Source organism: Giraffa tippelskirchi, chromosome 1 (genome assembly GCF_054371585.1).
Source record: "Giraffa tippelskirchi isolate mGirTip1 chromosome 1, T2T-mGirTip1v1.2.pri, whole genome shotgun sequence".
NCBI classification, from domain to species: Eukaryota; Metazoa; Chordata; class Mammalia; order Artiodactyla; family Giraffidae; genus Giraffa; species Giraffa tippelskirchi.
In genome coordinates this window covers 166,781,870-166,806,585 of record NC_137275.1, presented here as the reverse complement: position 1 = coordinate 166,806,585, position 24,716 = coordinate 166,781,870, and the positions used below count along the sequence as shown (strand labels likewise).

Genomic DNA, 24,716 nt, shown 5'->3' with positions numbered 1-24,716 from the left:
CCCTGGTTCCAGGCTTTATTATCTCTCAACTGAACTAGTGCAATGCCTTCCTAACTTTCTCTCTGCCTCCAGTCTCACCTTTGCCACCCTTTCACTTCTCTACCAAAATGATAGAGGGAAAAAAAAATTAAATCAGTATGTCTTCAAAACAGTAGAAACTGAATCAATACTTATTGAATAACAACACTCCTTTACACTATTCAGTAAATTCTGGATTCATATGGAGGTGCTTGTGAAAGGCTCCCATTGATTCATTCTTAATGAGGAGGTGAAAGAAAACATATGTCCTCTGAAGATATTACTCAGCACAATGAACAAATCTAAGATGAACAGGTCAATAACATTTTATATTTGTATAAACACATGACTACCACCCAGATCAAATATAGAACACTTTCATTTCACCCTAGAAAGTTTTCTCATGCCCCTTCTCAAGTCCATTTTCCTTCCCAGAATTAGCCACACTAGTCCATCTCCAATTATGATAAACTCATGTTGCCTGTACCCGAATTTCATATGTTCAGTGCAGTCATACAGCATGTATTGCTATTGATTTAAGAATCAATATTTCGTATCCAGTTACCTTTCCAGGGTATCTCAGATGAAAATTTGTATTCCAAAACTCCAAGACACACAGTGGCCACTTTCAGAGCCCCACGCATTCCATACTGATTGCTTCTGCCAAAATCTATTTCCTACAGATATCAATGAGAGAGAGAAAAAAACAAATTTTCACTCAAGAAAAGGAGATATAGATAATATATGTTAAAGAAAATATCCTCATAATTAATATCTAAGAGTTAATATTTGTGTAAACATATGTTATGGATTGACTAATTGGATAATGTCACCTTGATTCAAGGAAACACTTTTTCAATAGTGGTTCATCAAAGTCAAAAACAAACTTACAAGGGAGATATATGATCAAAAGGAAAGCATCCAAAGAAATGGAAGAAAAATTAGCATGAATCGAGAGCTTATGGTGCTCTAGGCACAGTGCAAGCTAAGCACTGGGAATTTAAAAATGAATATGCCATGGTAGGAATATAAGTTGGTGTAGCCACTGTGGAAAACAGTATGGAGGTTCCTCAAAAAACTACAATTAAGAGTTGCCGTATCATCAAGAAATCCGACATATCCAGACGAAACTGTGATTCAAAAAGATGTATACACACCTATGTTCATAGCAGCACTATTCACAATAGGCAAGACTTGGAAACAACCTAAATATCCACCAACACATAAATGGATAAAGAAGATGTTGTACATATATATATATATATAATAGAATACTCCTCTACCGTAAAAAAAAGAATGAAGTAATGCCATTTGCAGCAACATGGATGGATTTAGAGGTTTTCATACTAAGTGAAATAAGTCTTAAAAAGAAAACCACCATATGATATCACTTATACGACACAAACGAACCTATTGACAAACAGAAATAGACTCACAATGAGATTTGTGACAGCAGGGGGAGGGGAGGGCAGAGGAGAGAGAGACTGGGAGTTTGGGGTTAGTAAATGCAAACTATTACATTAAGAAAGGATAACAACAAGGTCCTAATATATAGCACAAGGAACTAGATTTAATATCCTGTGATAAACCCGAATGGAAAAGAATTTTTAAAAGACTGTACATATATATATATCTGAATCACTTTGTCGTATAGTAGAAATCAACACAGCATTGAAAACCAACTATATTTCATTTAAAAAAAGTAAGTGAATATACCACACTGTAGCTCTAAATTGGAACTGCTTTTCAGAAAACAATTTACTAATGTGTATCAGAAGCCTTATAAAAGGTTTATGTTTCATTCCTGCAATTCTATTTCTACAAATTTATCTTAAAACCCATTCAAACATGACAAAAATATAGTGAGAAATACACAAACATGTAGGAATTATTAAATAAAATATAGTAAGCCCATTGACTTACTACATCAAATAGTAGAGAATCTTTAAAAATACATTGTTAAGGAATATTAATGACAAAATAAATATTCAAAATATGAAAGAGATTTTCTAAAGCAAACTATAAATCTATCACTGACTCAATGGACATGAGTTTGAGTAAACTCCAGGAGTGGGTGATGGACAGGGAGGCCTGGCGTGCGGCAGTCCATGGGGTCACAAAGTGTTGGACACAAGTGAGCAACTGAACTGAACTGATAAATCTATACTATATATGATGTAATACAAAGTATTTATTGTGTTTGTATGTGTAAATGTACTAATAGTCCATATGTACTAATAACACATGTACTAATACACTAATGTATGCATATATGAGTAAATGTACTAATAGCATGTAGATATTCAGCTTACTTCAGTCGCTCGGTCATGTCAGACTATGTGATCCCATGAATCACAGCACGCCAGGCTTCCCTGTCCATCACCTACTCACGGAGTTTACCCAAACTCATGTCCATCGAGTCGGTGATGCTTTCCAGCCATTATATCCTCTGTCATCCCCTTCTCCTCCTGCTCCTAATCGATCTCAGCAGCAGGGTCTTTTCCAATGAGTCAACTCTTTGCATGAGGCGGCCAAAGTACTAGAGTTTCAGCTTCAACATCAGTCCTTCCAATGAACACCCAGGACTTCTCTCCTTTAGGCTGGACTGGTTGGATCTCCTAGCACACCAAGGGACTCTCAAGAGGCTTCTCCAACACCACAGTTCAAAAGCATCAATTCTTCGGCTCTCAGCTTTCTTCACAGTCCAACTCTCAGATCCATATATGACTGCTGGAAAAGCCATAGCCTTGACTGCTGCTGTTGCTGCTGCTAAGTCGCTTCTGTCGTGTCCGACTCTGTGCGACCCCATAGACGGCAGCCCACCAGGCTCCCCCGTCCCTGGGATTCTCCAGGCAAAAATATTGGAGTGGATTGCCATTTCCTTCTCCAGTGGATGAAAGGGAAAAGTGAAAGTGAAGTCGCTCAGCCCTGTCCGACTCTTAGCGACCCCATGGACTGTAGCCTACCAGGCTCCTCCGCCCATGGGATTTTCCAGGCAAGAGTACTGGAGTGGGGTGCCATTGCCTTCTCCGTAGCCTTGACTAGATGGACATTTTTTGACAAAGTAATCTCTCTGCTTTTTAATATGCTATCTAGGTTGGTCATAACTTTCCTTCTAAGGAATAAGTGTCTTTTAATTTCATGGCTGTAATCTCCATCAGCAGTGATTTTGGAGCCCCAAAACATAAAGTCTGACACTGTTTCCACTGTTTGCCCATTCATTTCCCATGAAATGATGGGACCAGATGCCATGGTCTTAGTTTTCTGAATGTTGAGCTTTAAGCCAACTTTTTCACTCCCCTCTCTCACTTTCATCAAGAGGCTTTTTAGTACCTCTTCACTTTCTGCCATAAGGGTGGAATCACCTGCATATCTGAGGTTATTAATATTTCTCCCAGAAATCTTGATTCAAGCCTGTGCTTCCTCCAGCCCAGAGTTTCTCCTGAGGTACTCTGCATATAAGTTAAATAAGCAGGGTGACAATATACAGCCTTGACAGACTCGCTTTCCTATTTGGTAGAAGTCTGTTCCATGTCCAGTTCTAACTGTTGCTTCCTGACCTGCAGACAGGTTTGTCAAGAGGCAGGTCAGGTGGTCTGCTATTCCCATTTCTTTCAGATTTTCAACAGTTTATTGTGATCCACACAGTCAAAGGCTTTGGCGTAGTCAATAAAGCAGAAGTAGATGTTTTTCTGGAACTCTCTTGCTTTTTCGATGATCCAGCAGATGTTGGCAATCTCTGGTTCCTCTGGTTCCTCTGCCCTTTCTAAAACCAGCTTGAACATCTGGAAGCTCACGGTTCACGTATTGCTGAAGCCTTGCTTGGAGAATTTTGAGTGGTTATCTAGGTCGTGAAGATCGTTTTTGTACAGTTCTTCCGTGTATTCTTGCCACCTCTTCTTAACATCTTATGCTTCTGTTAGGTCCATACCATTTCTGTCCACTCCAAAGATCGAGCCCATCTTTGCGTGAAATGTTCCCTTGGTATCTCTAATTTTCTTGAAGAGATCTCTAGTCTTTCCCAATCTGCTGTTTTCCTCTATTTCTTTGCACTGATCGCTGAGGAAGGCATTCTTATCTCTCCTTGCTATTCTTTGGAACTCTGCATTCAAATGGGAATATCTTTCCTTTTCTCCTTTGCTTTTCACTTCTCTTCTTTTCACAGCTATTTGTAAGACCTCCTCAGACAGCCATTTTGCTTTTCTGCATTTCTTTTCCATGGGGCTGGTCTTGATCCCTGTCTCCTGTACAATGTCACAAACCTCTGTCCATAGTTCATCAGGCACTCTGTCTATAATATCTAGTGCCTTAAATCTATTTGTCACTTCCACTGTATAATCATAAGGGATTGGATTTAGGTCATACCTGAATGGTCTAGTGGTTTTCCCTACTTTCTTCAATTTAAGTCTGAATTTGGCAATAAGTAGTTCATGATCTGAGCCACAGCCAGCTCCCGGTCATGTTTTTGCTGGCTGTAGATACTAACACACAGATACCCCACACACACACCCATACATTAATTTACATTTCCTGACACTGTGATTAAAAGTACATATTTCAAAATACCCTTTGTCAATAACTTTTTCATCTTTGTCTACTTGACAGACTAAAACATAATATTATTTTAACTTATATTTTTAGCTACTAATTAACATTATAATGCAAATCTTTGACTCGTTATTAATGAGGGAAAAAATACTCATACTCTGCTGGTGGTCGGAAGATGGATAGTCATTTTCAGGGGCAATTTGATGGTATTTATTGGGCTTCCCTGGTGGCTCAGTTGGTAAAGAATTCACCTGCAATGTGGGAGAGCTGGGTTCGATCCATGAGTTGGGAAGATCTCCTAGTGCAGGGCATGGCAACCTACTCTAGTATTCTTGCTTGGAGAATCCCCATGGACAGAGGAGCCTGGCAGGCTGCAGGCCATGGGGTCACAAAGCATCAGACACAACTGAGCGACTAAGCACAGCTTAATAAAACATCTCGCAAATACACCCTGAGTAATTCCACTTCTCAGGGTCAGTCTTAGAAAAACTACTTGCATAAGTGCCCAAGGACATAAACACACGTTGCAAAATTGTTTGTCATTGAAACAAAACAAAACAAGAAGAGCCTATGTGGAATTCCAGTTGAGCTATTTCAAATCCTGAAAGATGATGCAGTGAAAGCGCTGCACTCAATATGCCAGGAAATCTGGAAAACTCAGCAGTGGCCACAGGACTGGAAAAGATCAGTTTTCATTCCAATCCCAAACAAAAGCAATGCCAAAGAAAACTCAAACCACCGCGCAATTGCACGCATCTCACACGCTAGTAAAGTAATGCTCAAAATTCTCTAAGCAAGGCTTCAGCAGTACATGAACTGTGAACTACCAGACGTTCAAGCAGGTTTTAGATAAGGCAGAGGAACCAGAGATCAAATTGCCAACATCCGCTGGATCATCAAAAAAGCAAGAGAGTTCCAGAAAAACATCTATTTCTGCTTTATTGACTATGTGAAAGCCTTTGACTGTGTGGATCACAATAAACTGTGCAAAATTCTGAAAGAGATGGGAATACCAGACCACCTGACCTGCCTCTTGACAAACCTGTATGCAGGTCAGGAAACAACAGTTAGAACTGGACATGGAACAACAGACTGGTTCCAAATAGGAAAGCAAGTCCGTCAAGGCTGCATATTGTCACCCTGCTTATTTAACTTATATGCAGAGTATATCATGAAAAACCCTGGGCTGGAGGAAGCACAGGCTTGAATCAAGATTTCTGGGAGAAATATCAATAACCTCAGATATGCAGATGGCATCACTCTTATGGCAGAAAGTGAAGAAGAACTAAAGAGCCTCTTGATGAAAGTGAAAGAGGAGACTGAAAAAGCTGGCTTAAAGCTCAACATTCAGAAAGCTAAGATCATGGCATCTGGTCCCATCACTTCCTGGCAAATAGATGGGGAAACAGTGGATACACTGTCAGACTTTATTTTTGGGGGCTCCAAAATCACTGTGGATGGTGATTGCAGCCATGAAATTAAAAGAAGCTTACTCCTTGGAAGGAAAGTTATGGCCAACCTAGATAGCGTATTGAAAAGCAGAGACATAACTTTGCCGACAAGGGTCCATCTAGTCAAGGCTATGTTTTTTCCAGTGGTCATGTATGGTTGTGAGAGTTGGACGGTGAAGAAAGCTGAGCGCCGAAGAATTGATGCTTTTGAACTGTGGTATTGGAGAAGACTCTTGAGAGTCCCTTGGACTGCAAGGAGATCCAATCAATCCATCCTAAAAGAGATCAATCCTGGGTGTTCATTGGAAGGTCTGATGTTGAAGCTGAAACTCCAATACTTTGGCCACCTCATGCGAAGGGTTGACTCATTGGAAAAGACCCTAATGCTGGGTAGGATTGGGGGCAGGAGGAGAAGGGGATGACAGAGAATGAGGTGGTTGGATGGAATCACTGACTCGATGGACATGGGTTTGGGTAGACTCCAGGAGTTGGTGATGGACAAACAGGGCTGGCGTGCTGCAATTCATGGGGTCGCAAAGAGTTGGCACGACTGAGCGACTGAATTGAACTGAACTGAACTGAACTGATTGTAACATCTGTGTTTCCCATGAAGGAAGTTCACATTCTGTATTTGAGGAAACAGCCTCATGGAGAATGACGACCCTAGGGCTTTTTTGGTTTCACATCTTCATTTACTTAATGAGTCATATAAAGGAAATCTTGTAATCTCTCTGAATCTGCCCAAATGGGAATAAAAAGTTTGCTATCCCTAAGCAGGTTGGTGGCAATGTTTTTTTTTTAGCTTTAGAGTAATATAATTCAGCATTAATTCTTAGCACAGATCAGGATAACAATGGCTCTACAGGTAAACCATCTTACACAAAGTATTGGAGTGCTTTTGAACCCTGCTCTTACCCTCCTGGGCATAATGTCAAAGTTATGTATTTCACATTTTTCTTCATCACAAAATCCACCAGAAAATAGACGAGCGTGTCTTAAATGTGACTCACTAGTAGTACTCTGCAATGTGTGTATCTATGTGTCACACTGCAGCTGCTGTGATCGGCACCAGCCCATCTATATGCATATACACTCCTCTTACTATGGTGAGAAATCAAGGTTCATAGAATACAAATGTCATTTCTTGCTACTCAGGAGGTTGTATCCAAACCTGTGGTTTTAGAGTTTCTCCTTCTGTTCACTACCTGGAGGACTAAAATGGAGCTGACCGTAGTTTAGTTGCTAAGTTGTGTCTGACTCTTGTGATCACATGTACTGTGGCCTGCCAGGCTTCTCTGTCCATGTGGAACCATAGAACACTATAATCCAGCCCCTCCACTATACAGATGAGGAAATCAAGGCTCAGCATGATGAAGTGAATTATTTAAGGTCATTAAATGTCTTTGTATTACCACAGAGGTAACCATCCCTAGAGGCCGACAATCCTGTCCTGATTTGCCTGAATAGAGCTTTCCCAAGGTTCTCCAGCACAACCAGTTTTAAAGACTCTGGACTTGTAGCCAGCTTGGATTCTAGGATCTCATTCAGAAGGTTGCATCCTAGGAACCAGCTACTTCTTCCTTCTTACTGCCAGGGAAGAACTATCTTAAGAGACAGCCAAACAACCTCTTGAAAACACTAGAGTTAGCTCATCTCCTCAGGCCCAATACAGCACCTAGGACCTCAGTCTACACCAGCTCAAGAAGAGTCCTTTCAACTTCATGGCTCATCCTGGCCACTTATCCTTCTCATAATCTCTTACCCTCATGCTACTACTCTGGGATTCTTTTCTCTGATCTTCCTTCCACTAAAGATATCACATTCATTTGGCAAACATTTATCAAACACCTATTATGTGCCAGGCATCCTACTAGAACCTAGAGATAGCAAGATGACATTTCTTCACTCAAGAAGATAACACTCTGGCGAGAGAGAATATAAAGAAATAATTCTTTTAAAGTGTGTTAAGTGGAGTGTTATTGTAGAAAACTATACTACTGAGCTGTTTCCTGACTCAAGACAGTTTGCATTAAGATAGTGAACACTTAATCCTTGGCATTTCTCTCATCTATTTCCTCTTTTGCATCCCTCCTGTTGCCCTGGTTCCAGGCTTTATTATCTCTCAACTGAACTAGTGCAATGCCTTCCTAACTTTCTCTCTGCCTCCAGTCTCACCTTTGCCACCCTTTCACTTCTCTACCAAAATGATAGAGGGAAAAACAAATTAAATCCATATGTCTGCAACATAGTACAAACTGAATCAATACTTACTGAATAACACCACTCCTTTACACTATTCAGTAAATTCTGGATTCATATAGAGGTGCTTGTGAAAGGCTCCCATTGATTCATTCTTAATGAGGAGGTGAAAGAAAACATATGTCCTCTGAAGATATTACTCAGCACAATGAACAAATCTAAGATGAACAGTTCAATAACATTTTATATTTGTATAAACACATGACTACCACTCTGATCAAATATAGAACACTTTCATTTCACCCTAGAAAGTTTTCTCATGCCCTTTCTCAAGTCCATCTTCCTTCCCAGAATTAACCACACTAGTCCATCTCCAATTATGATAAACTCATGTTGCCTGTACCCGAATTTCATATGTTCAGTGCAATCATACAGCATGTATTGCTATTGATTTAAGAATCAATATTTCGTATCCAGTTACCTTTCCAGGGCATCTCAGATGAAAATTTTTACTCCAAAACTCCAAGACACCCAGTGGCCACTTTCAGAGCCCCACATTCCATACTGATTGCTTCTGCCAAAATCTGTTTCGTACAGATATCAATTAGATAGAGCAAAAAAAAAAAATTCTCACTCAAGGAAAGGAGATATAGATAATACATATTAAAGAAAAAATCCTCATAATTAATATCTAAGAGTTTATATTTGTGTAAACATATGTTATGGATTGACTAATTGGATAATGTCACCTTGATTCAAGTAAACACTTTTTCAATAGTGGTTCATCAAAGTCAAAAACAAACTTACAAGCGAGATATATGATCAAAAGGAAAACATCCAAAAAAATGGAAGAAAAATTAGCATGAATCAAGAGCTTATTGTGCTCTAGGCACACTGCAAGCTAAGCACTGGGAATTTAAAAATGAATATGCCATGGTAGGAATATAAGTTGGTGTAGCCACTGTGGAAAACAGTATGGAGGTTCCTCAAAAAACTACAATTAAGAGTTGCCGTATCATCAAGAAATCCCACATAACCAGACAAAACTGTGATTCAAAAAGTTGTATACACTCCTATGTTCATAGCAGCACTGTTCATAATAGCCAAGACTTGGAAACAACCTAAATATCCATCAACACATAAATGGATAAAGAAGATGTTGTACATATATATATATATAAAATAGAATACTCCTCTACCATAAAAAAAAGAATGAAGCAATGCCATTTGCAGCAACATGGATGGATTTAGAGGTTTTCTTACTAAGTGAAATAAGTCTTAAAAAGAAAACCACCATATGATATCACTTATACGACACAAATGAACCTACTGACAAACAGAAATAGACTCACAGAGAGCAGATTTGTGACAGCAGGGGGAGGGGAGGGCAGAGGAGAGAGAGACTGGGAGTTTGGGGTTAGTAAATGCAAACTATTACATTAAGAATGGATAACAACAAGGTCCTAACATATAGCACAAGGAACTAGATACAATATCCTGTGATAAACCCGAATGGAAAAGAATTTTTAAAGGACTGTACATATATGTATATCTGAATCACTTTGTTGTATAGTAGAAATCAACACAGCATTGAAAACCAACTATATTTCATTTAAAAAAAGTTTTAAGTGAACATACCACACTATAGCTCTAAATTGGAACTGCTTTTCAGAAAACAATTTACTAATGTGTATCAGAAGCCTTATAAAAGGTTTATGTTTCATTCCTGTAATTCTATCTCTACAAATTTATCCTAAAAACCCATTCAAACATAACAAAAATATAGTGAGAAATACACAAACATGTAGGAATTATTAAATAAATTATAGTAAGCCCATTGACTTATTACATCAAATAGTACAGAATCTTTAAAAATACATTCTTAAGGAATATTAATGACAAAATAAATATTCAAAATATGAAAGAGATTTTCTAAAGCAAACTATAAATCTATCACTGACTCAATGGACATGAGTTTGAGTAAACTCCAGGAGCTGGTGATGGACAGGGAGGCCTGGCGTGCTGTAGTCCGAGGGGTCAAAAAGTGTTGGACACAACTGAGCAACTGAACTGAACTGATAAATGTATACTGTTTATGATGTAATACAAAGTATTTATTGTGTTTGTATGTGTAAATGTACTAATAGTCCATATGTACTAATAACATGTACTAATACACTAATGTATGCATATATAGGTAAATGTACTAATAGCATATAGATACTCAGTTCATTTCAGTAGCTCAGTTGTGTCAGACTCTTTGTGATACCATGAATCACAGCACGCCAGGCTTCCCTGTCCATCACTGACTCCCGGAGTTTACCCAAACTCATGTCCATCGAGTCAATGATGCTATCCAACCATCTAATCCTCTGTCGTGCCCTTCTCCTCCTGCCCCGAATCCATCCCAGCATCATGGTCTTTTTGAATGAGTCAACTCTTCGCATGAGGTGGCCAAAGTATTGGAGTTTCAGCTTCAACATCAGTCCTTCCAATGGACACCCAGGACTAATCTCCTTTAGGATGGACTGGTTGGATCTTCTTGCAGTCCAAGGGATTCTCAAGAGTCTTCTCCAACACCACAGTTTAAAAGCATCAATTATTCAGCGCTCAGCTTTCTTCACAGTCCAACTGTCAGATCCATATATGACTACTGGAAAAACCATAGCCTTGACTAGACGGACTTTTGTTGAAAAGTAATGTCTCTGCTTTTTAATATGCTCTCTAGTTTGCTCAAAACTTTCCTTCTAAGGAGTAAGCTTCTTTTAATTTCATGGCTGCAATCTCCATCCGCAGTGATTTTTGAGCCCCAAAAAATAAAGTCTGACACTGTTTCCACTGTTTGCCCATTCATTTCCCATGAAATGATGGGACCGGATGCCATGGTCTCAGTTTTCTGAATGTTGAGCTTTAACCCAACCTTTTCACTCTCCTCTCTCACTTTCATCAAGAGGCTTTTTGGTACCTCTTCACTTTCTGCCATAAGGGTGGAATCACCTGCATATCTGAGGTTATTGATATTTCTCCCGGAAATCTTGATTCCAGCCTGTGCTTCCTCCAGCCCAGGGTTTCTCATGACGTACTCTGCATATAATTTAAATAAGCAGGGTGACAATATACAGCCTTGACGGACTTGTTTTCCTATTTGGAACCAGTCTGTTGTTCCATGTCCGGTTCTAACTGTTGCTTCCTGACCTGCATACAGGTTTGTCAAGAGGCAGGTGAAGTGGTCTGGTATTCCCATGTCTTTCAGAATTTTCCACAGTTTATTATAATCCACACAGTCAAAGGTTGTGGCGTAGTCAATAAAGCAGAAGTAGATGTTTTTCTGGAACTCTCTTGCTTTTTCGATGATCCAGCGGATGTTGGCAATATGATCTCTTGTTCCTCTGCACTTTCTAAAACCAGCTTGAACATCTGGAAGTTCACGGTTCACGTATTGCTGAAGCCTGGCTTGGAGAATTTTGAGATATTATCTGGGTCGTGAAGACCTTTTATGTACAGTTCTTCCATGTATCTTGCCACCTCTTCTTAATATCTTCTGCTTCTGTTAGGTCCATACCATTTCTGTCCTTTATCGAGCCCATCTTTGCGTGAAATGTTCCCTTGGTATCTCTAATTTTCTTGAAGAGATCTCTAGTCTTTCCCAGTCTGTTGTTTTCCTCTGTTTCTTTGCATTGATTGCTGAGGAAGGCATTTTTATCTCTCCTTACTATTCTTTGGAACTCTGCATTCAAATGGGAATATCTTTCCTTTTCTCCTTTGCTTTTCACTTCTCTTCTTTTCACAGCTATTTGTAAGGCCTCCTCAGATAGCCATTTTGCTTTTTTGCATTTCTTTTCCATGGGGATGGTCTTGATAGCTGTCTCCTCGACAATGTCACGAACCTCTGTCCATAGTTGATCAGGCACTCTGTCTATCAGATCTAGTCCCTTAAATCTATTTGTCACTTCCACTGTATAATCATAAGGGATTTGAGTTAGGTCATACCTGAAAGGTCTAGTGGTTTTCCCTACTTTCTTCAATTTAAGTCTGAATTTGGCAATAAGTAGTTCATGATCTGAGCCACAGCCAGCTCTTGTTTTTGCTGACTGCAGATATTAACACACAGATATCCCCCCATACACACCCATACATTAATTTACATTTCCTGACACTGTGATTAAAAGTACATATTTCAAAATACCCTTTGTCAATAACTCTTTCATCTTTGTCCACTTGATAGGCTAAAACATAATGTTATTTTAACATATTTTTAGCTACTAATTAACATTATATTGCAAATCTTTGACTCATTATTAATGAGGGGGAAAAGTACTCATACTCTGCTGGTGGTAGGAAGATCGACAGGCACTTTCAGGGTCAATTTGATGGTATTTATTGGGCTTCCCTGGTGGCTCAGTTGGTAAAGAATTCACCTGCAATGTGGGAGAGCTGGGTTCGATCCATGGGTTGAGAAGATCTCCTAGTGCAGGGCATGGCAACCTACTCTAGTATTCTTGCTTGGAGAATCCCCATGGACAGAGGAGCCTGGCAGGCTGCAGGCCATGGGGTCGCAAAGAGTCGGACATGACTGAGCGACTAAGCACAGCTTATTAAAACATCACACAAATATTCCCTGAGTAATTCCACTTCTCAGGATCAGTCTTAGAAAAACTACTTGCATAAGTGCCCAAGGACATAAACACACGTTGCAAAATTGTTTGTCATTGAAACAAAACAAAACAAGAAGAGCCTATGTGGAATTCCAGTTGAGCTATTTCAAATCCTGAAAGATGATGCTGTGAAAGTGCTGCACTCAATATGCCAGCAAATCTGGAAAACTCAGCAGGGCCACAGGACTGGAAAAGGTCAGTTTTCATTCCAATCCCAAAGAAAGGCAATGCCAAAGATTGCTCAAACCACCGCGCAATTGCACACATCTCACACGCTAGTAAAGTAATGCTCAAAATTCTCCAAGCCAGGTTTCAGCAATACATGAACTATGAACTTCCAGATGTTCAAGCTGGTTTTAGAAAAGGCAGAGGAGCCAGAGATCAAATTGCCAACATCTGCTGGATCATCGGAAAAAGAAGAGAGCTCCAGAAAAACATCTATTTCTGCTCTATTGACTAATGCAAAGCCTTTGACTGTATGGATCACAATAAACTGTAGAAAATTCTGAAAGTGATGGGAATACCAGACCACCTGACCTGCCTCTTGTGTAACCTGTATGCAGGTCAGGAAGCAACAGTTAGAACTGGACATGGAACAACAGATGGCTTCCAAATAGGAAAGCAAGTCCGTCAAGGCTGCATATTGTCACCCTGCTTATTTAACTTATATGCAGAGTATATCATGAGAAACCCTGGGCTGGAGGAAGCACAGGCTAGAATCAAGATTTCTGGGAGATATATCAATAACCTCAGATATGCAGATGACATCACCCTTATGGCAGAAAGTTAAGAAGAACTAAAAAGCCTCTTGATGAAAGTGAAAGAGGAGAGTGAAAAAGTTGGCTTAAAGCTCATCGTTCAGACAACTAAGATCATGGCATCTGGTCCCATCACTTCACGGCAAATAGATGGGCAAACAATGGAAACAGGGTCAGACTTTATGTTTTTCGGCTCCAAAATCACTGCAGATGGTAACTGAAGCCATGATATTAAAAGACGCTTACTTCTTGGAAGGAAGGTCATGGCCAACCTAGATAGCATGTTTAAAAGCAGAGACATTACTTTGCCAACAAAAGTCCGTCTAGTCAAGGCTGTGGTTTTTCCAGTGGTCATGTATGGATGTGAAAGTTGGATGGTGAAGAAAGCTGAGCACTGCAGAATTGATGTTTTTGAACTGTGGTGTCGGAGAAGACTCTTGAGAGTCCCTTGGACTGCAAGGAGATCCAATCAATCCATCCTAAAGGAGATCAATCCTGGGTGTTCATTGGAAGGACTGATGTTGAAGCTGAAACTCCTATACTTTGGCCACCTGATGCGAAGAGCTGACTCATTGGAAAAGACCCTGATGCTGGGAAAGATTGAGGGCAGGAGGAGAAGGGGACGACAGAGGATGAGATATTTGGATGACATCACTGACTCAATGGACATGGGTTTGGGTGGACTCAGGGAGTTGGTGATGGACAGGGTGGCCTGGCGTGCTGCGGTTCCTGGGGTCACAAAGAGTCGGTCACGACTGAGCGACTGAACTGAACTGATGTGCCATTAACCAGGGAAAGTGAAAGCAAAGAGAAAGTCGCTCAGTCGTGTCCAACTCTGCGACCCCATGGACTATACAGTCCATGAAATTCTCCAGGCTAAAATACTGGAGTCGGTAGCCGATCCCTTCTCTAGGGGATCTTCCCAACCCAGGGATTGAACCCAGGTCTCCTCCATTGCAGGCAGATTCTTTATTGTCTGAGCCACCAGGGAAGCCCAGTCTACCAGGTAATGGCTAAATAAATATAGTATATCCATGTCAAAAATATTATATAGCAATGAAAAAAGCAAAGAAGTAGTTTTAAAGACTGACATCAAAAGATTTTAAACCTATTTTTGAGTGAAATACAAAGGGAAAAATTATATGTAGTATATGATAGTAGTTTTACAAAAAGCAATATTATACATATTCCCAAATTACAGATGCATTATAAAATGCTCAGAATAAAAAAGACACTCAACATATTTAATTTGGTTACATTTGGGATAGACACTCAGTTTGGTGGGAACATGTTCAAAAGTGATTTCAAGTCTTCATATTAGATTTTAATCGCTTCAAGAAGAATGTACTGATTTGGAACTATATATTAATTCAGAAATAAACATTTCTAAAAACCAAATTGCTTTCTGAATGTATCAAGTTCTACTGTAAAGATTATATGGTATTTTTTTAATATCAAGATCAAGTACTTTATGTAATGAACAGACAAAAATGCCCATATGGCTGTGTGTATGTGAACTAATTAATCTGTAGCATAGGGAACTTAGATATTATTAGCCAAATTTAGAGTTAATTTGTTTAACTGGTATCTGACTTAGTTTTATTAGGTTAATTTCATAAATAAAGCAATTAAGTTCCATATAGATCAGACAGTTCAGGTGAAAATTTTTATGTCTGTTTACTTGGGCAATTTTTACTGTTTAAACTGTTTAGAATCTAGAGAATCAGAGACCTGGCTCGCAGGCTTCAGTTATAACAAACTTTTTAACATCAGAAATTTTTCCTGTTATCCTTTAGAGAAGTTAAGGCCTAGAAAATTCCCACAACATATTAATGAAGAAGGCAGGTAAGTCATACATAACTGAAACATTATACTTTAGCCAACCTGACAATTTCTTTCCCTTCATTTTAATAAACATTAACTATTGTTAACTATCATGTAAATAGTTTCCTTATAAATATGATCATTTGCAATGAAAGCATTAGTTTGTGAAGAAGCATATATAAAAATTTTTGGCGAATAGTTAAAAGTATTTTTAACAGGATATTATTCTAGAAACATTATCTAACTCATTTCCTAGTTTTGCAATTCAGGGAAATTATTGAGGGTGGGAATGGCATTTGATAAGAAGAAGAGACTTAAACTTAAAATGTTTTGAAACTAGGAGAAGTTTACAGTGAATTTTTGACAAATATATTATTTTTCCTTCACAAAGTGAATTTATTTATACCTTTTTAATGAAATAAATGAAACTTTAGTCATTTCCCATTTTATAATAGCTAACAAATGTACAACTTTATTGCTTCCCCAGGAAAGATTTAATGGTGGTACATGTCTTTCCTTCCATCTTCTTTTTGGCTAGAAATCTTAGAATGAGGACTGTCTTCAATGGTGCTTTTATCTTTCTATGCCTCTTAGGTGGTAAGTCATTAAGAACACATAAATCAAAAAGAGGAAAAATTACTCAAGAAATTGCAGAATTATAAGTGGAGGGTGGTCTTAAATAAAGCATTTAAGGTGTTTATCGCAAAGCTTAAGTAAACTCTTAATAATAAGAAACTGAAAGTGAAAGTCATTCAGTCGTGTCAGACTCTTTGCAACCCCCTAGACTGTAATACAGTCCATGGAATTCTCCAGGCCAGAATACTGGAGTGGGTAGCCTGTCCCTTCTCCAGGGGATCTTCCCAACCCAGGGATCAAACCCGGAGCTAACATTTATTCAGCACTTACTTCCTGTATGCCAGGTACTGGTCTAAATATTTGTATTAATGCACTGAATCTGCCCCACAATCCTAAGAGTTAAGTGCTATTATTTCTCATTTTATATATGAGTACACTGAGTTGGTAGATGGTGGCCCAGAAGTTGCTATTACTATCATTAAGCTGGAACTGGTAGCTCAGACAGTAAAGCATCTGCCTGCAATGCGGGAGACCTGGGTTCAATCCCCAGGTGGGGAAGATCCCCTGGAGAAGGAAATGGCAACCCACTCCTCCTGCATGGAAAATTCCATGGAGGAGTAGCCTGGTAGGCTACAGTCCATGGATCGCAAAGAGTTGGACATGACTGAGCAACTTCACTGGTTCACTGAAGTTCCCAGGTGGTGCTGATGCTGTGAATCCAAGGACTACACTTTGAGAGAACCAAACTAGGCAGGAAGCCTTTATAAATATGGCCCAAGTTAAACAAACCAGGTCTAGCTGCTGGACCACCCATTTGTATTCTCTGCTTCCCACACTGCCCTCATTACTAAATACAATTCACAATAGAGTTCTGATTATCCCTTGCAGAGTACAGGAGCAAACTCAAACTGCTAGGGTCTCTGCTGTATTTGAAGTCTTTATACTCCTCTTCTGTAAAGAATGTGTAGGGGAACACTGGATTAAGTGAAAACTTTCAAGAGAATAGCTTTCTTGTCTTTTGGTTACCATGAAAAAAATTATTCAGGCAGGGGATTGTATTAATTTTGTTGGATACACAGAAAAGATGTGAGGGTTAAAGAAGAGGATTCAGCATAGAGAGAAATTTTGAAGTAAGGAGTGCCCATGAAGCAAGGATGGTTATTTTAAAAAGGTCACCATCATTGTGATTTATAATGTTTAAGTAATTACATATATATTTTTAATATGCATTTGAATAATTAAATACAGCCTTTTCCCCACAATAAGGTCATAAAGTAGAATAGCATACTTCAGAATTAATCATGTGAGGAAACTATTAAGTTAATATAAAACCTGAAACTTTGAATTTAGTTGTCAAATTGGAATATATCATGTGTGGTTATATCAATGAAACCAACAATATATTTTCAGACAAAAAGAGACTGGAAGAAAGGATATGGGATCTGTGAATATGTTGATAAGTAGTCATGCAATGGAACAAGTACAGTCAACAAAAAGCCTAAAAGTTAAGGCATTGTCTTCAGCTACAATTACAGTAAAGAATATCAGGGCCAAGTTTTTAGGAAGAGGGCTATGGATGTTGGGTATGGAATCAGAAGGAAGGAGAGAGAGAAACTAGAACAGATCTCATCCAGGAAAACAGTCCAGGGGCCTTAGGCATGACGGAGAAAGATCCGGCATCACATAAGCTCCCCAGCATGCGGGGCCACTGAGCCATGCAGTGGATCTCTAAGGACAAGTTGTGAATTGAGAAATCATGAGTCCAGGAGGAAAATTCACTTGGGCATGACTTGAAGAAGCAAGCAGCTCTAGTACTCTCGGCAGGTGACTGATCCTGAATCTTGGAAGAATCAAAATCTCCAGCAAGAAGGTGACATTAGAAGGTTTGGGGTACACAAAGGTAGGCAGCTTCAGTGACATGGAGTACTTGCTCAAAGCAAGGGGTTTGGATTCAAATAGACCTTTTTTAACTCCTATTTCTGCCTCTGGAGTGAACTACTTAAAATTTTATGACCTCAGTTTCCTTTTGTGTGAAACGTAGAAAACTATACCTGCCTGAAAGTTTAGTTGTGGGAAATGACTGGGCTAATGCATGTTTATTGCTTAGCAGGCTCTTTGGCAGAAACTAAGTTCTTTAAAAAATATTTGCTGGTTGATCATTGATTATAGATTGAAAGTTTGTCATGCTCAGGAAGAGTACCAATGTGAACCAAACAAACCAAAATGTCTTGAGAAGAGTTTGAAACTGGAGAGAGTGGTCAACAGAGATTAATTAGCTTCATTAGCCATACTAGTTTCTATTAAAAGTGATCTCTTCCAACTCCCAATATGTCGGAAATATAAAATACATTGCACAGTACTTCCCCAGTGGTCCAGCGGCTAAGACTCCAAGCTCCCAATGCATGGGGCTCAGGTTCCATCCCTGGAAACTAGGTCCCACATGCTGCAACTAGGAGCTTGCATGGTGCAACTAATATCCCACATGCCACAAGGAAGATTGAAGACTCCACATGCTGCAACTAAAACCTGGCACACTAAATAACTAAATAAATAGTTTTAAAAGATTATTTTAAAAATACTTCGCACAAAATATTTCGTAAATGCTTCTTTGGAGTTAATCAGTGAATAGGAGTGGAATGGCAATGGTTTTCATATATTAAAAGATTGGAACAATGAACATAAGACAAATTTTAGTTCAATTTCTGAAGAATCTTTTAACAATCTGAGCTTTTTTTTAATGATAATGAGCTCTCCATCATGAGCCAAGGCTTCCTGCAGGGATTATTACAAAGGAGATTCCTGAATTCAGTAGAACCAGTGCTTCTCAAAAACTGGTCCAGACATCTTCATTCAAATCACAAGTCCTCCACTGTTTCTGGGCACCTAAAATACAGATTCCTGGGCCGCATCTCCTATAGATTCTAACTTAGGTGCTGTGGAGGCTGTGGAAATCTGTGTTCATTTTAACTGCTTAAGTAAATCAGATGCATAGTCAGATTTGAAAAGGGATCTTCCAGTTAACGTCTTCCAATCTCACCTATGTTGACTAAGTTCAAGAGTCTCTGGGCTACTTTGACATAATCAAAATAAATAATTCTTTTAAGCCAAAATAAAATGAACACAGATTTTCACAGCCGCCACAGAACCTGAGTTAGAATCTACCAGTGTGCAAATAGGGCTTCCCTTGTGGCTCAACGGTTAAGAAGCTGCCTACAGTGGAGGAGACACAGGTTCTATCCCTGGGTCAGGAAGATCCCCTGGAGAAGGAAACAGCAACCCACTCCAAAATTCTTGCCTGGGAAATCCCATGAACAGAAGAGCCTGGCAGGCTACAGTCCACGGGGTTGAAAAAGAGTTGGATACAACTTAGCAACTAAACAACAGCAATACCTAAACATTAAGCAATAAATGCTCACAGAGAAACTACTATATATAATGTCCTGCCTTAGACATTGAAACAAAAGCTTAACAGTGAATATATGGCTGAAATTAAATATTCTGGCTAAATAACTTTGGTTTAATTTAATTAGGCTCTGAGGACCTGAATTTATTTTAACCAACTAAGTTATTTAGCCCACCTCGCTTCATTTTTAATTAGTGCAGAGCACTTCCACTTCTTTAATGTTGCATATGTTATGAAATTCCCCCCATTAAATTCCCAAAATAAAATATTTTAAATTTATATGAGTTCTTAGAATCAATTTATAAAATACTGTTTTACTTTTTAAAGTTGAAAATCACTACTTTATTTTTGGATTATTCTTTTCTCTTTCTCCCTCTCTGATGTCTATCTCTATTTTCCCCTTATTTTTCCTATCCTGTTCTTAAGCTGTGGGAGGTGTGATTTGTAGACAATGCAACCTCTCAATCCCCTTTCATGGATGTCTTTTGGACTTTGGAATCTGCAGAACAAAACCTGGACAGTACTGTATAAAAGAGGTCCTTATTAAAGGTAAGTCATGACACTTTAAAAATCTTTAATTAAAATGAGAACAGGAAAACTTACATAAGAGCAAACATTGAATGAGCATTTACTATATGTTAGATGCTTTAGTAAGGGCTTTACCTGGATTACATCACATCAATAAAACAATGATTTGAACTGGATCTTGTCACTATTCCCAATTTAAGGATGAGAAATCTGAGCAGAAATTTACATGATGCTACACAGTTAAGCAGTGCTGTCTAATTCAGATGTGAGTATTTAACTCCAGAGCATGCATTCCTAAAGAAATCTATATACTACCTCATTCACATCATTCACATCCTCACAAAAAATTAATACATAATTTCTTTCTAAATGTAGGGCTCTGTGCAATCACATAGGTTTCATGTCCAGAAACCCAGCCTTGTCCACATGAATTAAAGAAAGAAACAAAAATCCAAATGATGAAAATTTTAGGAGAAAATATTGGAGGACATATCTTAAGCTTAAAAGAAAAGAGTCCTCCTTAACATCCAAAAGGCAAGACTATAAAGGAAATAATAGATAAGTTTGAATATATCAATATTTTAAAATTTATGAAATGAATGATAACCACAAAATTAAAAAGATGAGGGATAAACTGAGTGAAAATAATTGGAAATAAATAAAAGGAAAAATATTAATATTTGCCCAGAATAAATAACTTCTAAAAAACTAATTTTTTCAAAGACCAACAATCAAAAAGAAACAAAATTGTTAAAGGAGATATAAAGGAAAAAAAAAAGGAGATATAAAGGTAATTTTCAGAAGAGGAGATATAAATGACTTAACCTAAAAACATGAAAAGCTGTTCAACCTAAGAGTAAATATCAAAGAAATTCAAATTACAAAAATATTATTTTTAATCCATCAGATTGCTAAAAATTACAAGAGTTTTGTAATATCAAGGGTTAGTGACTATACGGGAAAATGTGAACTCATTCATTTTCTAATGACAGTTTAGATTGGTTTGACTATTTTAAGACAATTTGTGAACTTCAGTTAAAATTCTAAATGAGCTCAATTTTCTACAAAGCAATTCATTTCTTGGAATCTACTGCAGAGAAACACATGTAACACAAAAAAGCATGTATCAAGGTTATTGCAACATTATGTTTAATAGGACAGTAATGGAAATGATCTAAATGTCTATAGGTAACTGTAAACTAGGAGAAGGCAATGGCACCCCACTCCAGTACTCTTGCCTGGAAAATCCCATGGATGGAGGAGCCTGGTAGGCTACAGTCCATGGGGTCGCTAAGAGTCGGACTCGACTGAGCGACTTCACTTTCACTTTTCCCTTTCATGCACTGGAGAAGGAAATGGCAACCCACTCCAGTATTCTTGCCTGGAGAATCCTAGGGACGGCGGAGCCTGGTGGGCTGCCGTCTATAGGGTCGCACAGAGTCGGACACGACTGAAGCGACTTAGCAGCAGCAGCAGCAGCAACTGTAAACTATGATATATTCAGTTCATGGATTGCTATGCAATACTTAGAATGAACAGATCCCTCTGTTAACATGAAAAAATATTTTTTACATTGTTGGGCAGAAAAAAAGTCAGGGGCAAAACAGTATGTGTAGTATACCACTTATGTATAAAAATCCACAAAGCAAAACTCTAAAATTCTCTATGAAAATGGAAGAGGAGAAAAAAATGAGAGGAAATCAAAGTCAGTTGAAAGAGAGGAAGAGAATCTGGGGTCATGTCTGCTGGGGTGCTGGTTTTAATAGGGTTACTTGAGCTTTGTTCAACTGATGTAACGTTCATCCCCTCTCTGAGCCCCAAGTCCCCTCTGACTCTCACCTGTGCCAATCAAGAGCCCCTTTCTTATCAAAGAGGAAGGGGCCAAGCCCCTCCACCCGCCAGAGCCATGAAATATTAGCTCTCAGTGACTGCTCTTCTCTTCCTGAATGTGTGCAGGTAGTCCTCTAGTCAGCTTATCATAAAAACTCTGCCCATAAAAGCCTGGAAGCTTATACAGCAAAATCTTGACAATATATATCTCTTGGTTGGGTCAAGGACCTAGAATAATCACAATGTTGTAGGAAGAACAGTTTTCTAACATGGAAAGTCTGCCATTTCATGCTGACGCAAAACAAATACAATTGGAACTTAGGCTTTTGATGATTTTATCAACAGTTTGTCAACACTATTGACACTTTGACAGGATAATTCTTTGTTATATAGGGCTATTTTGTGTATTCTAGGATGGTTAGCACATCGCTGGCTTATACTCACTTCATCCTGGAAATATCTTCTAAGTTGTAACAATAAAAATGTTTCTGGGGACTTCTCTGACAGTCTAGTGGTTAAGACTTTGCCTTCCAATGCAGAGGGTGTGGGTTTGATCCTTTATTGGGATAAGCCATGGAGTGCAGCCAAAAAAATTTTTTAAATGAGAAAATATTCTGTTAGAAGAATGAAAAGTCAAAAACTAGAAGAATATTTGATAAAGGATTCATTTTCAAAATATATATATAAGTCATATTTAAAATTCAATAATAAAAAATGGTTCTGGGCATTATCTAATGTCCTTAGGTTGGGAAGCAAAATTACTCCCAATTGAAAAAGACTGCTGTTTTCCCAAATTTCCAAAGAGTCATATGTTTTGCTGCCTTTAGAGAAATGTTCCTGGTGTTCTCCCCCATACAACTGGGGGAGTTACTAGACAGTATTGTTACTTACTTTGTACTTTTGTGTATTTTCCACATTTTCTACAGTGAACATGTATTACTACTTATAATTGGCAGAAAATTAAATGAGGTTGAGGACATGCCTCCATTCCTAAGAAGCACTTACACATTTAAACGACTCTTCTGTGGATTCAGCCCTTTGAATAGCTCATGACCTGGGTAAAACTGAGGGATGATTATTAGGAAGTCTCCAAACAGCTAACATTTCAGAAACTTCTGCATATTGAAAGGCAATTGCGTAGCTTTTGTCAACTGAGTTTGAAAGCTATTTTGTTTTACAGTTTCAAAGCTTTGTGTTGTAATGTACCCAACTAGAATAACTTTAGGTAAAGTGAAAGAGAAAGTGAAGTCGCTCAGTCGTGTCTGACTCTTTGCGACCCCGTGGACTGTAGCCTACCAGGCTCCTCCGTCCATGGGATTCTCCAGGCAAGAATACTGGAGTGGGTTGCCATTTCCTTCTCCAGGGGATCTTCCCTACCCAGGGATTGAACCTGGGTCTCCCACATTGTGGACATACGCTTTACCCTCTGAACCACTAATGTACCCAACTAGAATAACTCTAGGTGGGAGTTCTTAAAAGGCAAGGTGATTGTATTCTCATAGATATAGAGCTTTTGCTTTGTTTTCTTTTGTTGTTGTTGTTTTTTTAATTGGAGTATAGTTGCTTTACAATGTTCTGTTAGTTTCTGCTAGACAGCAAAGTGAATCAGTTATTTATATATATATCCCTTCTTTTTTAAACATCCTTCCCACGTAGGTCATCATCGAACACTGAGTATAGAGTTCCCTGTGCTATACAGTCAGTTCTCAGTTATCTATTTTATACACAGTGTGTATATATGTCATAAAAAGGAAGGAAATAGTGTTGTTTGCTGAGATGTAGATAGACCTAGACACTGTTGTACAGAGTGAAGTCAGAAAGAGAAAAACAAATATTGTATAATATTGCTGCTTATATGTGGCAACTAGAAAAATGGTACAGATGAACCTTTTTTCCTTTTTTTTGACCTGTTAGTTATCTGAAGCATCTGAGGCCAGGTCAGTTGCACCCTCTAAGGGATTCTTCTACCATGATCTCTTTGTTTCCCGCAGGTGGAATTCAATGGTATTCAATTGAAGGCTGCACAGAAAGCCAAGACCAGTGTTTTCAGAGAATCCTGACATCTCATCAAATTTACTCTACTCACTGCTGCCATAATCCTTTGTGCAATTTCTGAGCCAGGGGCCCATATCTAAATTGGTTCACTGATCAGTCACTCTCAAAGCCTGAACCAGTCATCCCAAGATGGCAACCACCATCAATCAGCCCTCTGCAAAAGCCTCAGACCTGTAGGTTGTAGGAGTTAATGGTCTGAAACCAAGGCTTTTAATATGCCCAACTTCTCAGCCACCACACTCTTCTCATCTCGGAAACTATGATATCTACTTTACTAATTTTCCTAAATATTTTCATACTCCAAAAAACAGTTACGAATGAGTTGTATCACAAGATACCAAGTGACTTGAAAGTGTTCATTTGGTTTCCAGAGCAAACTGCCTTGCTCTTTCAGGTCAATTTATTGCACAAGGGAAACTGATATAACAAATACTGCAGGGAAAATAAGCCGGGAATCAGCAAACCAGGGGTAAGAACTATGAACCCAAACAGCAAAGGTCTCAGGCATGTGCAAGGATTAGTACTTATTCTTCTAATCTGTGTTAAAATTTGTCAAAATTTCGGATTTCCTTACTTCAACCATACATTAATGCTTTGGCTAATCTAATTTTGGCAGATTAAGCAATCGAACTGAAGCAGGGAAATGGGTTTCCCTGCACAAGAAATTTTGAAGGTTTATAAATATACTTTGAAATGCAATTTGCATTTATTTTAATGTGCCACATATTCAATTATTCTCATTCAATGCCCTACTTTTGCAATTTCAAGATTATTGTGTTTTAAAATTTAAAGTTATTTTTCTCTGTATTTCCAGGAGTTTGAGAAATTTAAATGGTAAATAATAAATCTCAATAAAACCTTCTTTTGCTAT

At 38.5% G+C, this 24,716-nt stretch overlaps 2 protein-coding genes across 2 annotated transcripts in view; one reads left to right on the top strand and one right to left on the bottom strand.

Annotated features, from left to right (window-relative positions):
* Positions 1-24,716, bottom strand: part of C1H9orf85 (chromosome 1 C9orf85 homolog) — a 242,269-nt gene that overhangs the window by 93,784 nt on the left and 123,769 nt on the right. Inside the window, exon 4 of the transcript XR_014058055.1 lies at positions 584-695. The gene's annotated coding sequence lies outside the window, so the exon portion shown is untranslated. The remainder of the gene's footprint in view (positions 1-583; positions 696-24,716) is intronic.
* Positions 15,262-24,705, top strand: C1H9orf57 (chromosome 1 C9orf57 homolog). Its single transcript, XM_081505344.1, has 4 exons — positions 15,262-15,474; positions 15,941-16,050; positions 19,859-19,981; positions 23,782-24,705. Exons 1-4 carry the CDS (start codon positions 15,299-15,301, stop codon positions 23,904-23,906), a joined length of 534 nt encoding a protein of 177 aa, XP_081361470.1. The 5' UTR covers positions 15,262-15,298; the 3' UTR covers positions 23,907-24,705.